The 18,171-nt window shown below is 45.8% G+C and overlaps 1 protein-coding gene across 2 annotated transcripts in view; it reads left to right on the top strand.

Annotated features, from left to right (window-relative positions):
• Positions 1–18,171, top strand: part of CATSPER3 (cation channel sperm associated 3) — a 75,075-nt gene extending 56,904 nt beyond the window's left edge. For both annotated transcript variants that reach the window (XM_084795806.1, XM_084795805.1), the window contains exons 3-8: positions 8,473–8,712; positions 14,546–14,728; positions 15,498–15,638; positions 16,067–16,186; positions 16,992–17,146; positions 18,006–18,171. In XM_084795806.1, the coding sequence (XP_084651932.1) occupies positions 8,473–8,712; positions 14,546–14,728; positions 15,498–15,638; positions 16,067–16,186; positions 16,992–17,146; positions 18,006–18,105 (939 nt within the window). In that variant the 3' untranslated portion in view covers positions 18,106–18,171. The remainder of the gene's footprint in view (positions 1–8,472; positions 8,713–14,545; positions 14,729–15,497; positions 15,639–16,066; positions 16,187–16,991; positions 17,147–18,005) is intronic.

The following is an 18,171-nucleotide window of genomic DNA, read 5'->3' as shown; positions in this document are numbered from 1 at the left end:
TTACCAGATAAACCACTTAAAAAAATGAATGGGGGATTTAAAAAAGTTTAATGGTAGATACTAAATTATCCTGGGGATATAGACAAGGGTTTCTATTATAAAGAACAAAGTCTTGTTGACTATGGGAAGATTAAAACAACCACCTGCATTTTATCTGACCACAATGGGAAATAAAACTACAGAGCAACAGCAAGGGAAAGTCATGGAGCTTAAACAGCCCACTCTTGAACAATGACTGGGTCCTTGAAGAACCAAAGAAGGAGATAAAAGCATTCCTAGAATCTTATCGCATCACACCTGTGGAATGAATGAAGCAGTCCTAAGAGGAAAAGCTACAGCTGTAAGTACCTGTATTACGAAGTTGCATGAGCCAGTGAGATGGCTCACAGGCAGAAGTGCTTGTCCCACCAGCCTGGGATCCTGGCTTCAGTTCCTGGAGCCACAGGAGGGTGGAAGGAAAGAACAGACCCATACAGATCTCCTGTGACTCCCACAGGCATCCATGGCTATTGACCCATGCACATGCAAACCCTCTGAAAATAAAAGGAGAAATTAGGTTCCAAACAAATTACTTACTTGACACAACTTGGGGCCTTGGGAAAACAAGAACAAGTGAAACCTAAAATCGGTAACTGGAAGAAATAATTATGATCAGGACAGAACTTAGTGAAATAAAAGTAAATAAAATGGGATAAAGTAGCAAGCAAACAGTTGCTTCTTTGAAAATATAAGCAAGATTGAAAAAGCTGCAGGTTCAAACCAGAAAAAGAGGGCCCAGCAGAGAGGAAAAGGAACCATTACAACAATACTAATGCAATGGAGAAAATGTTTAGGATATACCTTAAAAAAACTGATATTCCACTAAGTTGGAAAATCTAAAAGAAATGAAGGAATCTCTAGATCCTACCAAAATTAAATGAAAACTAACAACTTGTTTTTGACAGTGAAAACCGTCTTTCATTGAACTTCATACGCCAGTAAGCACAGGTAACCGAAATATTATGATGAATATTACAGACTGAAGGTTGAAGACCACAGTGAACAAATCCTCTGACTGAACTGATTCTGTTCCTCATAGGGGAAGCACTGTGCATGTATATTTATCTTTCTAAGAAATTAGTGCAAATACTGTCATTTCTGGTCTTGAGACTAAACTGCTGATCTATTAGTGACCCCATCACAAGCCATGCACATGCCTGTAGGTCATCTAGTTAGATTTGTCAATTCTTTGAGAAATAGGGAAAGAAATAAAAAAGAACTTATCTTTATTTAAATTAATTTTTTTCACATGAAGGAACCAGACATGCAAATAGTTAAGAGACATCTTTGCAGCAGCTCCTTAAGATATTTAAAAAATGTAACTACATCATTTCCCTTGGATACATAATTTTGCTGGATCTACAACAGTGAAGTTGAAACAGCAAGAAAAACATCTAAACTAAAAAACAAAACAAAACAAAAAAACAAAAAAAAAACCCCCAACATCTAAACTAAAACCGTGCAGGTCCAAAGGATTCACTGTGAATCCCATCAGTCCTTTCAAGACGAGCTAGCTCTCCAGCCTCCACACGGGAAGAGCAGGCGCTATCGGCTTGTTGTGAAGCCAGGGCCACCTAGATACACGTGAGAGAAAGAGACGAAGAACAGTTGCCACTGAGCTCCGCCAACCGAGACTAAGAACAATCGAGACGACTGACCGTGCTAAAGCTGGCTTTGTTACACAGGTGCAGGGGTGGCTCAGCAAGTGCAGATGGACCCAGGGACAGGAATCATGTGACCTCTTCACAGAAGCAGAAAAGCCTTTTGAGAAAACCCCAGATCCCTTCATGATAAAAGCCCTGAGAAGATTAGAAATAGGAGGCAGCAATGTGTCAGTGTATCAAAGGCTATATAGAACAAACCTTCAGCTAACGGTATACTAAGTTGGGAAAAACTGAATGTCCCTCTAAAGACACATTCTTTACTCTTACCCAGTGCTCTGCACATCTTAGTTAGAGCAGTAAGACAAGAGAAGCAAAGGAAGGAGATGCAGAGAGCGCCGGCATCTCTGATGAGAGGTGATGAGTCTCTGCATGCAAGAGATCCCAGAACCCTTAACGGCAGCGTACAAAACCAAAGCACAAGTCAGCAGCCTTCATATCCACCAATGACAGAAATACGCCGAGGGAGATGAGAGGCCAATCCCCTTCAGAGTTGCATCGAAACACAGCAAAAACTGCCCCACTCCCACCAAAGCCTTGTAGGTTGAGGGAATGAAGGCTTCTGCTGCCTCGTCTGATGACCTCGCTCACTCTTTCATGGTGAGAGGAAAGAAGAGGCTCCTGCAAGTTGCCCTCTGACCACCACATGCTCACTGTGCCTGTACACACACACATCCACCCACGTGCATGCACACACACTTACCCATGCGCGTGCACATGTGTACATGTACCCCCCCACACTACTCACACATGTGCATCCACACACATGTGCAAACAGGAGTGTGTGCTCTGTAATGCACCCATACACATTATAGGAAGTGTAATAAAAATGTACTGGAAAACTTGAAACACTGAAGAAATAAATCGAAGACTTTGGACAGATCCCGTGCTTGTGCACTGGAAAGGCCATGTGGTGAAAATGTCTTAAAAGAAGCTGTGAAGAAAAAAAAAAGAAGCCGTGTAAAAAGCCAGCATGATTTTCATTAAAACCACAGTGTCATTCTTCACAAAAATAGGAAAAAACCCTCAACTCTAGGATTAATATGAAACCACAAATAACCAAACTACCAAAGCAATTTTGAGCAAAAAGAGTAATGTTGGAGCCTTTCCCCGTACCTGCTTTGAGTTGTATTGCAGAGCCACAGAAACAAACACAGTATGGTCCGGCATAGAGACCACCACAACCAGTAAGTCAACAGAACAGCAGAGCCAGGCATGAACACATGTAGCTGCAGCCACCTGATTCCTTACAGCAAAAACAGCCGCTGGAGAAGAGATAGCATCTTTAACAAATGACAGAGGTGGGGGACATAGCCCAGTGCCTAAAACTTTCCACACCAGTGTGCGGGCTAGAGTTTGGTTCGCCCATCCACACCAATGCTGTGCAGGGGTAGTGGTTTGTCTGTAGTCCCAATAATTGGGAGGCAGAGACAGGGATGCCCGGAGCAAGATGGCTAGTTAGACTAGCTGTATCAGTAAGAAACTCTGCCTTACTATAAAAAGTGGAGAGTGACTGGGGAAGACTCTTATCATCAGTCTTTGGTCTCCACACAAACACACACACACACACACACACTATTGGAAATAGCTGAATTATAGAACCAACAGCAGAGGAATGAATAAGGAAAATGTATATATACACAATGAGGTCCTTTTCCATGTAAAGAATGAAATTATATTCTTTGTGGGAAAATGGGTGCAACTGGGGACAATAAGATGAAGTGAGTTAAGCCATTCTCACAAAGAACTAGTGAGTGTGTTCTCTCATTTGTACTTCCTAGACACAAAGTCACAAGTAATCATGTGTGGATAGATTAAAGTAGAACTGAAGTTTCTAGGGGAACAAAGAGGATTAATGGAAAGGGACAGAATATAAAATATGTTTAATATACAATATAAATGTAAGAAGATTTTAAAAAGTAAACTTAAAAAAGTGTCCAGTATGTATAAATTCACACAATTTTAAACCAGTAGGTCAAAGAGGAAAGCACAGGGAAATGAGAAAATATTTTTGGATGAGTGAAAAAAGAAACACAACATAGACTTATAGGACACAGTGAAAGTAGTGCCCTAAGGAAGCTCACGTCTGTGCATAATCGTGTCAGAAGAGAGCTTAGCCACACCTAGCTTCACCTCAAGGAAAGAGAAGAGAAGACCAAACCCAAACAAGTGGAAGGAAGGTTTTGTTTTGTTTTGTTTTGTTTTGAGACAGGGTTTCTCTGTGTAGCCTTGGCTGTCCTGGACTCACTTTGTAGACCAGGCTGGCCTTGAACTCACAGCGATTCGCCTGTTTCTGCCTCTGCCTCCCAAGTGCTGGGATCAAAGGCATGTGCCACCACCGCCCAGCAGGAAGTTTTTTTTTTTTTAAAGGTTAGAGTAAAATAAAAATTAAAAGTTAGTGCTTTGAAAAGGGTAGAAAAATTGATAAAAGTTTAGCTATTTTGAACAATGATTCAAATTGCCGTCAGAAGTGAAAATTGAGTCATTACTACCAATATTAGAGAAAGGAAAAGGATTAGAGAAGAATAGATAGATAATTGTATGCCAACAGATTAAATAAGGAAAATGGATAACATGCGCACTGACAAACTGACTTTAGAAGGAGCAGGAAGCGGACCTTCCCAAACAGGCCTGTGACAGACTGAGTCAGCAAAGAGCAACGAACGCCTGCTCATCATCAACGCCAGACTTTCTGAAGCTGCCAAAAGAGTAAATGAAGATGGGTGTTTGTGAGCTCATCCCTGGGCCAGCTGGTGCCTAAGGCAAGACTTGGGCACACAGGAAATAGAACCTACAGACAAATATCACTTATGGCCAAGGATGCAAAGGTCGTCGCCGATGTAATCAGACTAGACCCACAGCATACACCATGACCAACTGGGACAAAAATGATTTGTTAAAACAACAACAACAACAACAACAACAACAACCCCTCAGCTGTGGGTGCAGCTCAGGGGTAGGGGATGTGGTTAGCACTGAGTTTAATGCTCAGTTACACAACTAATCAGCATAATTGACCGACAGATAAGGAGTGATCCACACAACCTTTCCACTGATGCAGAAAAAAGCATTGATTGGCACTTGATTTAATCAACATTTTTAGCAAAGCAAGCAAACTAAAAGCATTTAACAAATTAGGCACTGAAGGAAAATTCCTTAGAATAAAAGGCATTATGGGTGATTAAGAGCACTTTCTGCTTTTTCAGAAGATCCAGGTCAGCTCACAATCACCTGTATCTCCAGGTACAAAGGATCCCAAATCCTCTTCTGATGTCTGTGGCCACCAGGAACATATGTGGTGCACAGTTGGTAGACATACAGGCAGATAAAACATTCATATACATTAAGCAAATATAAATAACTAAAAAATTAAGGACAGCAAGAAAAAAATCACAGCTATCATCATACTTAATATTAAAAACTAGATATAATTCACTGTAAAGGTTAAGAATAAAATTGACAGCTTTTTACCATATTCAACATTGTACTTGAAGTTTTAGCCAGAGTAATTATGCAGGAAAAGAAAAACAGTAAACATATCTATTTCCAGTTGACTTATATGATAGTAAGACAGACAGGCAGGCAGACAGACAGACAGACACACACACACACACACACACATACACACACACACACACACACACACACACACACACACAGGTGTGTGTGGCTCTTAAACAAATTCCATAAAGTTGTGAGATAGAATAAACAACAAAAGTCAGTCATACTTTTAAATATTGCTAATTATTACTCTAAAAAGGAAATCAAGAAAACCCTATTTGCAATAGTGTTCAAAGAGACAGCCAGGAATAGCTCAGTTGTTAGGGTGCTTGCATAGAATGCACAAAACCCTGGGTTCGGTTCCAGTAACTCATAAAACTGGGCCTGCCTGATGCTTGCCTGGAACCCCAGCACTTAGGACAAAGGGACTGGAGAATCAGAAGTTCAAGGTCATCAAGGTCATCATGGCTACATGGTTAGTTTGAGGCCAGCCTGGAATGAGACCTTGTCAAACAAACAACCCCCCCAAAAGAAAACAAAACAAAAACCAAGCCACCACCACCAACTAAACGAAAACAAAAACATCCAAAAAATCAAGTCAATTTAAGAATAAACTCAAATTTACACACACACACACACACACACACACACACACACACACACACACACACACGAACAATATAAAAAATTTCTACAGTTTAAGAACACTATCATCAAAGAGGAATGAAGGACTTGCACAGTTAAATAGCTGTTTCTCGAAGAAGATAGCACATATGGCCAGTAAGTATACAGTTCTGTCACCATCACCAGCTACGAAGGAAATGCCAATCAAACCCACACTGACATGTGATGTCATACCCATTAGGATGGCTATTGTAAAACCAAGAAAAATAGGAAACAAGTGTTTGCAACTATGCAGAGACCAGAACCTTGTACATTCTCAGGAGACTCCAAAGTAGTGTGACCACTGCGGAAGGCAGGCTGGCGGTTCTGGAGCTGGAGATGATGGTTGTAAGAACACAGTGTGTGCACCTTAGGCTGGCAAACTTCACGTCATGTACTTTACCGCAAAGGCAATAAGTATCCTGAACCAATAAAACATAAGACTCTGAATGCTCTACTTTAAAATTGGGAATTTTATGGTAGATGAATTATATTTTACTTCAAAAAGTAGTGAGCAGTAAGTTAGCCATAGCGGTACACACACACACACACACACACACACACACACACACACACACACCACATACATGAACACATGTGTACATTATACACACACGCTTTAAATGAGAGGCTAGCTCAGGAGCAGAGGTCACATCCCTAGTGTGCTCAAGCCCCGCGGTTGATTTCCAACTCTAGAAAGAAAAGGAAGAAGAGGAGGGGGCAGTGGTGAGGCTGGAGGAGGAAGAGAAGAAAGTAATGAGCTGCAGTGTTGGAGGAAGAGCAGCAGAATAAATCCAAACCAAAAACAGGAGAAGGAAACAGGAAAACTAAAAGCAGAAATTAACGGAATAGGAAACAGATTCAACTGTGCACCCCAAGAAAGCAACAACAAAGCCCAGAGCCAGACTCTTAAAAGTAGTTAAAAAGACTTTCTTCACGTGACAATAAAAAGAAGAAGGGGAAGCAAAGATGAGGGAGATAGTTAAAGACCTGATAACTTGGCAGGCAGGATGGCTCAGTGGGTACTGGCGCCTGCTGCCAAGTCTTATGACCTGAGTTTGATCCCCAGAACCCACATGGTGGAAGGGGAGAGCTGACTTTTCCAAGTTGTCCTCTGGCCTCGCCACACGTCACACTGCGGCCACCTGTCAGTGTCCTTGTACACACACATGCGCAGGCTAAATAAATAAAATGGGATTAAAAAGAAAATGTAAAGCTAACTTCAGAAAGAAAATCTGATTGTTTAATGCCAGAACATTTGAAAACCCAGCTGGAACAACTCTCTAGAAAAGGATTTACAAAACACCCATCACGTAACCTTGGCGACTAGAAAGCATTACATTAGAAGCTTCAGTTCTATGCTGAAAACCAGGCAAGTCTGGACTGAAGGTTTCTCCCGCACTTCGGAGGGTTGTCAAATTCTAGACATTTAAAACTCTTTCGGTTACTAGATTCATGGACATCCAGCCCCTCCCACAGGCCAGTCACCTCATGGAACTGGGTCAGCCTTCATGCCCAGTGTAGAGGGCAGTGTGAAGTAGAGACGCTGTATCCACGTGGGGTCATGAACTTGGTTACAAACCCTCCCACTTCTGGCAAACAATGAAAAGATACTAACCAACGCCAAGCCTTGCTTTCCCCAGTGCGCAAGTGAGCAGTCTTTCCCTCACCCCAGGGGCCCAGTCACTGTGTTTGAAGCCTGGAGCTTCTTGGCTATCTCTCCCCTGACCATCCTCCTGCCAACAACAAACCCGGCTCCATACCGAATTCTTCTCTCACCTCTTGCCTGGGTGACTGCCACCTCCCTGCCTTCCAAGTAGCCCTGGCCAGCTCCCCTTAAGTCTCTCTTTTGGGCAGGGGCTGAGATCCTATCTCTTCCCCACTCAAAATTCCCCAACACCAGGGATCTGTCTTAATCATTCATTTCCCACTTCCCAAAACCAGGCTTGCTTGGCACTTGGTTGTTGCAGTCTTTTCAGTCACAATGCATATTAAATGATGACAAATGGATTTTGATGAAGAGAAAAATCTTAGATGTTTCTGAAAGGTTCTACTGGCAATAGGGCAACCATTGGAGTTATAGCTGAGAGAGAAACATTCGGAGGAGATTGGCTCAAACAGTATAAAAGGTTTTGTTTGTTTGTTTGTTTTTGTTTTTTTAAAGCAGACTGCCCTCCAAAAACAGGTGACTTCCCCCCACCACCACTGTTCTTTAGCTGTGTGTGATGATGGTGATGGGTTAAATATAACTAGATATTTGTATATTTCACCTGAAAAGTGTGTATATGCACAATGATGGCCAGAAAAGTCTTGGGACTTTCTCTTGGGAAATATTTATGTCCAGTGGCCTGCTATGTTGAATATTAACCAGGACCTGTACATAGAGCCATTTACAGTCAGCTGGTCAGCTACAAGGCCTTGCACGTAAGGGAAACCCAGCCTTAGAGCCAGGAAGGCTGAAAACGGGAAGGAACCAGGCTCTTTAGGAGAGCTAGGAGATCTGGGTTTTTTCTCCGCACCTGATTGGGTGGTCTCGGCAGGGAAAGGGCCAGACAACGGGGCGCCCTCTGCATTTGCTTTGGTCTCTTAACCCCTGTGACCCCTGCAGGTGTCAGAGATTCTCTTTGTCACCGTCTACACCTGTGAGTTCATCATGAAGGTCTATGTGGAGCCCACCAAATACTGGAGAAATGGCTATAACCTAATGGACGTCATCATCATCATCATTGTCTTGATACCCTATGTCCTCCGCAAGAGCAAGGGAAGCCGCTACGGCTTCCTCAACATTGCTGATGGTATCCAGTCCCTGCGGATCCTCAAAGTTATCCCTTACAGCAGAGGCATCAAGGTGAGCACCGTGTGTGTGTGTGTGTGTGTGTGTGTGTGTGTGTATGTGTGTGTGTGTGTGTGTGTGTGTGTGTGTACTTGAATGTGCATATGCACTGTGGGAAGCTCATTAAAAAATAAAGACTTGAGCTGGGTGTGGTGCCTTTAATCTCAGCACTTGGGAGGCAGGGGCAGGTGGATTGCTGTGAGTTTGAGACCAGCCTGGTCTATCGATTGAGTCCAGGACAGCCAAGGCTACCTAGAGAAACCCTGTCTCCAAAACCCAAACCAAACCAAACCAAACCAAATCAAACCAAACCAAACCAAACCAAACCAAACCAAACCAAACCCAAACCAAACCAAACCAAACCAAAACAACAAAACAAAACAAAAAACAACAACAACAAAAAAACCCCAAAACCACTTGAGTATTATCTTCCTGCTGCTAATTCATCTTTATCAATATCATCTTGGTCTTGAAACTGGTAATAAAGATGTGCTTACCTTCATTCTACAGAGGAAGAAATTGAGCTTGTGGCTCTAAGTCTGGTTTCCCCTAGATGGAAGACATGACCACCATGCAGCTGTCCAGCTGACTGGAAATGGCTACGTGTACGTGTCCTGGTCAATATTCAGCACCACAGGCCACCTGACAGAAATATTTCCTGAGGGAAAGTTGCTCAGCAGTGAAATGTCAAGGCTGAGGTCTAGAGGGCTGACGCAGCAGTTAAGAGCTCAGGCTGCTCTTACACAGGGCCCAGGTTCAGTTCCCAGATTCTCCGTGGCATCTCACAACCTTCTCTAACTCCAGTTCTAGGAGATCAAAGGCCCTCTTGTCTCCACAGACACCAGGCATACACACAGAGTGCACATACATACAGGCAAAACACAACAACAACAACAACAACAACAACAACAACAACAACAACAACAACCCTTTAGTACAGTGTCAGGGTTGAAAGCTGCGTCTGGCTGTACAGGCCAACCTGAACCTTTCCATGGTGTGGTAGCTGCCTTTCTTATGGTGCAGACTGCTGTGAGCTGTGAGCCAGGACTTCCCAGTGTTCTGGTGACTTTGACCGCTGGCTGCCATTCTGCCCTCCCCCTTTTTTTTCCTCTCCAGGACCTTTTTATTAGAGTTTGAGAGAAAACCAACAGGACAAGCAAACCACATATCTCTGCAGCCATCAGGAGCCAAAAGATGAACATGAAAAAGAAAGACATGCTATTAAGTTAGTATCCAAGAAAGCAGGCAGAGGCAGTGTACTGACTAGTTTTACGTCAGTTTGACACAGGCTAGAGTTACCCAAAAGGAGGGAACCTTCCTTAACTAAGAAAATGCCTCCATGAGATCAGCTGCCGTTCTTTTTTGATGGAGGAGAGTCTCTTGGTTTTGGTAAGGCTACTCTGATGGTACCATTCCCACCATCTTCCTGAGTTGCCAAGGCCATGGAGTAGTCTTCAGAACATTTCAGAACAGGCATGACCTCTCCTCCTTAGCCCGTCCTACAGGTGTGCATCCTAGGCCCAGTAGGTGCTCTCGAGGAAGGGGCTGGCCTGGGTCTATTTCCTATTTGTCCAATCGGGGTGTGTCTGTGCCCTAAATGTGAGCTTTCCCCCTTGGCATACACCGACAGCCATTCATTGCTTACACCCATGTAATCACATGTGTGTGTATATGTACATGTGTGTGCCCAGGCCTCATTCCTCTCCACTTCCAGGCCAGGCTTCCAGGTAATGGTGCCTTTTCCTTCCTGTTGCAGCTTCCTGGTCTCTCCCCAGGGCCCGCTCTCTCCCCAGCCCCCTCTCAGATGACTTGCCTCTCTTGTTTCCCACTAGGTGGCTATTGGCCTCACTTGTTGCTCTTTGATTTCTCTAGGCTGCCTTCTCAATGTGGATTTTCCTGGCCTGGCCATTGCTTTGTTTTCTCAGAATTAACTTCACTGTCCTCTTTCTGTCTCCTCTCTGGGTGATCGTCTCTATTTTCTAGGATTCTGACTCGCAGACACAAGTGCCATTTGGAGGTTTCATGCCTTCCTCAGACACATGTGTCTAACCTACAGGCTCGCCACACTTGGCTCACACTTACCTTTACATCTCTGGACCTCGGTTCCTCCTCCAGTCTTTGGTTTTTCTGGTTGAAGTGTCTCCCCCAGTCCCTTTCAGTTGCCAAGTCAGATCTGAGTGTCGTCTCTGACTGACTCTTTCCTCTGAAAGCTTGTTGCATGGACTCCTAAGTAGTGACACTTGTCTGTAGCTCGTTGTCCTGCTCCCTCCAGCCCCTTGCAATGGGGTCCCACACCACTGAGAGACCAGAGCAGAAAGCTTCATCACCAGAGAAAACCCTCTATAGGAAAGGCTCATCAAATCTCAGCAAGTTTTTGCTTCACACACCCTGTGGGTAGGGTAGGGACTATGGTGCATCCTGGAAGGAAGGGCTAAGGATGTGTGAAGAGATATCAGGATCCAGCCACTTCCAGAAAGCTGACTATCGTGGCCAAGTACGTGAGCCATGCGCAGTTTGGAGCAGCTTGAGGAAAGTTCTGTCTTTGCCTAGCAGGGAGACAGGCAACTACAGAAACCCTAGTTCTTTCAGAGTGGATCGGAAAACACTGGTCTTATTCCCTGGGGGAATTCAGAGCAGCATATTCCTCTGAGATGACCTTTCTTCCTCCTAGAACACCCCATCATCCGTACTCTTCTGTGGTTAGCTCCAAGCTGCCTTCCCAGTGCTAAACCAGTTTTAAGGGTCTCTGTGCTCAAGGCCACTGGTGCTTGGAGGTGGTGGCATGGGAGAAAGAGTTTAGTAGACACCCCTTACTATGCCATTGGATTGTACTGTGACCAAGACCAATGTTCCCTAAGCCTGTGACCCTTCGTCTTGATACTAAGCCACCTACCAGAAATGATGTGTGTGTCCTAGTCACTTGCTGTGTCGCTTGCTGTGAAGAGACACCACGACTAAGGCAATATTTATAAAAGAAAGTATTTAATTGGGGTCTTCTTACAATTTCAAAGGGTTAATTAACATGGCATGGCAACTGGCACAGCAGGCATTGTGCTGGAGACCTATGAGAGCTCCTGATCTGCAGGCTAAGAGAGAGACTGTGCCCAGCATGGGCTTTACTTCCTCCAACAAAGCCACACCTCCTAACCCTTCTAATCTGTTCAAAGAGTTTCTCTCCCTGGTGACTAAGCATTCAAATATATGAGCTTATGGGGGCCTTTCTTATTCAAACTAACATGTTTCACTTTCTGGCTTGTAGTCATATTAAGATGCAAAAATGCATCCAGTCCATCTTCAAGAGTCCCCTAGTCTATCATAGTCTCAACATTGTTTAAAAATCCAAAGTTCAAAGTCTGTTCTGAGACTCAGGCAGTCTCTTAACCGTAAACCCCAGTAAAACCAAAATACAAAACAGATCACATACTTCCAATATACAATGGCATAGAATATACAATACTGTTCCAAAAGGGAACAAAGAGAACATAGTGAGGTAATACTGGACCTAAAACCAGCAGGGCAAACTCCAGCTTCTGCATCTCCATGGCCGATGCTGAAGGGCTCTTCAGATCTTCAATTCCTTCTAGCTTTGTTGACTGCTGCACACCTCTCTCTCATGGGCTGGTTCCACTCCCTGTTAGCAGCTCATCTCAGCAGCTATCCCAAGACTCTGACATCTCTACCATCTTGGAGTCTCTAAGGCAATCCAGGCTTCACCTTCAACGACCTTTCTTCACACAATGGCCTCTCTGGACCTCCATGCAAGGGACACTCTGGACACATGCCTGGCCTCAGCAGCTTTCCTTAGCTGAAAAGGAAAATCCCACAACCTCTTTCTTGTGCCTTGACTCTAAAGCCAGAACCACGTGGCTGAAGCTGTCCGGCTCTGCTTCTTGATTGGGCTGGAACATGGCCCTAGTTTCAAATACCTTTTTATCAGCTTTCTGGTTTCAATGGTTTCCTTCACCATTTACACTTTTCTTCAATTTACTTTCATGAGTTGGAAGCTTGGCTGTGTGGGGGTCTCTCCCTGAGGCCACCGCGCTCTTTATTCCATCAGGTTTTCTTTACGCTTATCTCCTTGAGCACTGGACTTAGCTCCGTTACACTTCCTGGTGCCCTCTTCCCCCTCAGACTGTACAGTTTGTATTTTTCCTTTCGCCACTTGCTCCTTTAGGTCTTCATAAGACTGACCACTAGTAACTACATGACACAGTCACTACTTGGCTCTCTCAAAATCTCTTCCCATGCCCTTGATCCAATCCCCCTTCCCTTCCCCTCCCCCTTTAATTTAGCCTCAGGGAGATTCATAGGATAAAGGCAAAAAGCAGCCACATTATTTGCCTATTAAAAGGATGAGCTCTAGGCTGCTTGTTAATATTCTTCCCCTCTGGAACTCCTAGAGCTGGGCCTCCACAATTCAAATCGCCCTCAGCACTGTCTTCCATGTTCCAACTAGGATGGGCCATTAAGCCCCGCCTAAAGTGTCCAACCATTTTTCTAGTTCAAAGTCCCAAAGTCTTCCATATTCCACAAACAAACAAACAAACAAACAAACAAACAAACAACCCCAGTATGGTCAGGCCTGTCACAGCAATACCCTAGTTCCTGGAACCAACTTATCTCTCTCTTTCTCTCTCTCTCTCTCTTTTTTTTTTTCCTGAGACAAGTTTTCTCTGTGTAGTCTTGGCTGTCCTAGAACTTGCTTTATAGACCAGACTGGCCTCAAACTCAGAAATCCTCCTGCCTCTGCTTCACAAGTGCTGGGATTAATGGTGTATGCTGCTGCTGCTGCCTGGCACCAACTTCTGTCTTAGTCAACGTTCTATTGCTATGAAGAGACACCAAGACCAAGGCAACTCTTATAAAGAAAACATTTTGGGGGGGCTGGTTGACAGGCCAGAGGGTTAATCCATTATCACCATGCAGGGGGGGGGGCGGGGTGGAGCATACCCACAGACACAGCAGGCATGGTGCTCGAGAAGTCATTGAGAGCTACCCCTTCATCTGCAGGCAAGAAGAGAGACTGTGCCTGCCATGGGCTTTTGAAATCTCAAAGACCATCCCCAGCGACACACTGCCTTGCCACGCCTCCTAATCCTTCCAATTCTTTCAGAGAGTTCCTCTCCCTGGTGACGAAGCACTCAAGTATATGAGCTTATGGGAGCCATTTTTTTTTTTTTTTTAGACCACTACAGCCTGTGAAAACACTCTTAGTAGGCCAATGTTTATAAAGCACTACTCGGTGCGCGTCTCAGGTCACTGAACAATGAATGCATTTGGCTCTCCAGGGATGGACAAGAAAAGGGAGGACAGGATGGTTACCCATGTTGCAGGAGGAAGATTCAGGTCATAAGATGGGGGGCTTCCTGTGAGGTGAGGCCCAGAAAGAACGGGGAGCCTTTTTCCTCTTGGCCTGCCCTCCATCCTCAAGTACACGATGGTGCCCCTATTCCTCCTGGACCTGCGCCTGCCTCTTAGCTGAGGAGCACAAATGTGACGTCTTGGGATGAGCACAGGGTCAGACTGGGTTCCAACAGAGATCAGTGGGGCTGATGAAAAACAAACAAAAAACGACCCAGAGCTAAGACAGTGTATACAGCCTGCCCATGCCACAGAGTGGCTGCCACTGTGAGACCGGTGGAGCCCTCAGTCTGGGCACAGTTCTGATCTCGCTCATTCGTTCGTTCATTCAGATAATAGTTATTTAACACCTACTATGTACTGGGCACGGCTTGAGGTCCTGAGGACAGCTGTGAACTGGGGAGGCGGGCCCTCGACGATGACGCTCTGGAATGGCTTATGGGGGGGGGAGCATTTTTATCCTAGCTGCAGTCTCCCTGCCTTGCAGACTCTCATCACCGCTGTGGGGCAGACAGTCTACACTGTGGCCTCTGTGCTGACCCTGCTCTTCGTCCTCATGTTCATCTTCGCTATCCTGGGATTCTGTCTGTTTGGAGGTCGGGAGAAGGGTGATCTGAATAACTGGGGGAACCTGGCTGCAGCTTTCTTTACTCTCTTCAGTTTGGCCACGGTACTGTGTCTGGGAAGCGCGGCGAGGGCAGAGCTAGCGGAGGGACCTGCCCAGGGATGGTGAGCGCGTAGATGTGCTGGGCCCCTGTGGGGCCTTCCCCATGTTCAGGCGCTTATGACTGCGGTACAGGAGGCCTGGGGGTGGGCATGCTGGGACTGCTCAGCAGCCAGTGGAGTCCATTTCTGTCTCTAATTCTGTGATTTTTATAAACCAATCCATGTGTTGCGCAGGGTAACAAAACTTGCTAGACTTCTCAAGTGATACTTAATTTGGATTAACCTTAAGTTATAAATGAATCCCACAGAATACAGCTTTTTATTTATTTATTTTAATAAACGGTCACAAATCCACCCAGGATAAACAAAGCACAAGTCTCAAAGTCTAGACTTTTGAATTATATAAAAGGTGTTTTTTTCTTTTTAAAGAATTTGTTTTGTTTTTGTTTTCTTCCAAAGGTGGGCCTGGTAATAGGCTTGTGCCTGTTAGGAGAAAATGGGAGGCCTGGAGAGAAGAGACTCCCACAGGCGTGTTGGCTCCCAACTAGTGGTACCCTACATTCCTGAACCAACATATATCAACAATGTATATGTATATGCATATATATGTATATATATATATATTCATATATCTAGTGGGTGGGGAGGAAGTACCAGTGCAGATGCTGAGGTACTAGCCACCTTAGTGGGTTTGATGTTCCCCTGGTATAGGTGTCATAGAAACCCACTCTGCTGGGCCTTGGTGCTCAGTCTACCCTGCCTTGCCTGACCAGGTTGATGGCTGGACAGACCTGCAGGAAGAGCTGGACAAGAGGAAGTTTACTATAAGCCGGGCATTTACCATCATCTTCATCTTGCTTGCTTCCTTCATCTTCCTCAACATGTTTGTGGGTGTGATGATCATGCACACAGAGGTGAGGTTGTGTAGTGTCCGTGTCCATGTGTGTGTCCGTGTGTGTGTGTGTGTGTCCATGTGTGTGTGTGTGTGTGCCTGTGCATGTGCCACTCAAGTTAGTCATGGCAGATAGAGGTATGGGCCAGGCTTCTTGGACAAGCTGGAATTGTGTTTTATGAAGTGGTGTAGAGGTAGCCAGATGGCCCTCTCTCGTGTGTACCTGACTCTTCTCCCTAAGTTCATCACCTCGTGATAGGGGCCAGCAGGCCAGGGGAGCTTAGGAAACTGTTACAACTGCAGGTGGCAGCTTGAGTCAGGGGCTGGCCTTATGTCAGGGGGGCCTTTCTGTCAAGACCTGAGCAGCATGGTAAGCTAGGCAAGGAGAAAGGATAGGTAAGGGAAGGGCGTAGGGAGCACAATCTTGGCTTGGATATCCTGCCTTGCTAGGACTCCATCAAAAAGTTTGAGCGGGAGTTGACGGCGGAGAGGCACCTGACACTTATGGAGGAGAGGCAGATGATCCTGAGGCGTCAGCAAGAGGAGGTTGGCAGGCTGATGAACACACAGGTAGGTAGCCCCACTTGAAGAATGATTGACCAGACAGATAGACAGGCAGACAGACAGACAGGCAGACAGACAGATGGACAAGGGGACAGTTAGGGCTAATGGGATGGTCAGGAACAAAGGCTTTGGGCTCAACTCAACTAGACTCAATACAATGGGCAGGTGGGCCCAGGCTGATGTGGATTTAGGTAAAGCAGGACTTTCTCCTGCAGCCTCTGGAGCCATGCTTTTCTTTCTGCATTTGTGTGTGTCTCTGAATAATTTGGACTATTGAGTACGGTGGTTAGTTCTAATGCTCTCCACTGTGCTGGAGCTTTTCACTGAGTGCTCATCTGGCAGGTCAAGCCCAGGCTCTGGTGTGGATGAGGGTGGGATGCTTTATCAGGGTGTCACTCACCCTCATATCCCTATACTCCTAAAACCAGGACAAGAATAGGCCGGAAGTCCCAAGCCCAGTACCACCTGGTGTGCTCCATCTCATGTGACTTAGGGGCCCTGCTGGGTCTCTTTGTCAGAGCATCTCTTCTTGGTCTCTCTTCTGAATTAGAGACCCCCCTGCCAGTCTAGCTATGCCCACGGTTTGTTCAGGGTGGAAGGAGGCCACAGAGAACCATCCTAAGACATCCTCTTGTTCCGTTATACCCTTGGCCTCATATCAGGGATGGTGGCCCATGAGACTTTCATCCTTCCAGGGTTCGGTCTCAGCGGTCAGGGTGAACTTGTGACTCTTGGCATCCATGAGGGTTCTCAGGTCTCTGTAGCGTGGCTGCTCTTGCCCACTGACCTCTCCGTGCTTCTCTCTCTCTAGAAGAGTGGTGGCAAGAGCTTCACCACGCTGGTGGAGGACTTCAGGAAGACCCTGCGGCACACGGACCCCATGGTCCTGGATGATTTTGGCACCAGCCTCCCCTTCATCGATATCTACTTCTCCACTCTGGATAACCAGGACGACACTATCAGCAAGTGAGTTACTGGTCCCTATGGCTTCTTCAAGGCCAGGGCATGTTGTGTACCCCCAGGAAGTTGAAGGATTGGTGACCAAGGTTCACCACTGAGGCCTTTCCTGGGAGTGCAGGATCCTATGTATGTGTGCTGGGATGCTGTGTGCATGAACCTGAGTTGGGAGGGACTCTGCTCTGCTGGCCTTCCCAGCCCTCTTCCATTTGTACCCGTATTCAGCTCCTTTCTCCTTTCAGACCCATGCTTACTAGTGCCTTTCCAAGGAGCAGGGGCTATGTCTGAGGTGCTGAGTCAAATGCAGAGGATGCGAGCTTGGTTCTGCTACCTCTCTCCCATGGTACTTGGAACAAGTGCCTGCCCCTTTCCTTCCTGTCACACAAGGAGCCATTGGGCTGGTAAAATGATGGTGATACCTGAGGAGATGTGACCCATGTCTTAGTCTCAGTGCCAGCTAGCCTGGGGTTTTGACTGACAGCTGAAGAGCTGCGGACACTAGGGAGTTACTGTGGATTTCCAAGAAGGAACAGACATCATAAGCCTGACTTTTCAATGAAATCCCTTTGGAAGCCTCAGAGACTAGAGTAACTGAAGAGGAGAGCACCAGGGAATGCCCACGTTGGGTCCGAGAACAGAGCCATTCCTGCTTTTGGAGCCCAGAGGTCTGTTGTTGACATGACATGTAAGATGTGTTAACTGATGCCAGGGGCCCCCAGCAGAGTGACAGATATAGGATTCCACCTACCTGATGTCCTTGTTCTCTTCTGATGCCCATGTCCCTGGTGGGTATGGCTGCTGTGCTGTGCCGTGTGTGGTCTGGAGTTGCTGTCCTCAGGGTGCTGTCCTCTTCTGTTTTGCTCTCCAGGCTTCAGGAGCTGTACTATGAGATTGTGCACGTGCTGAACCTCATGCTTGAAGACATGCCTCAGGAGAAGTCATCTGAAAGCTCGGCTGTGATATATTAGACGTAGCTGGGAGAGCATGACCTCAAAGGCTGTGATGGTTCCATTAAACACGAGCCTTCAGGAGTG

This window comes from Acomys minous, assembly GCF_964271855.1.
Source record: "Acomys minous genome assembly, chromosome: 9".
Taxonomy (NCBI): Eukaryota; Metazoa; Chordata; class Mammalia; order Rodentia; family Muridae; genus Acomys; species Acomys minous.
The sequence above is the reverse complement of the archived record's forward strand: the minus strand, read 5'-3'. Positions and strand labels throughout refer to the sequence as shown.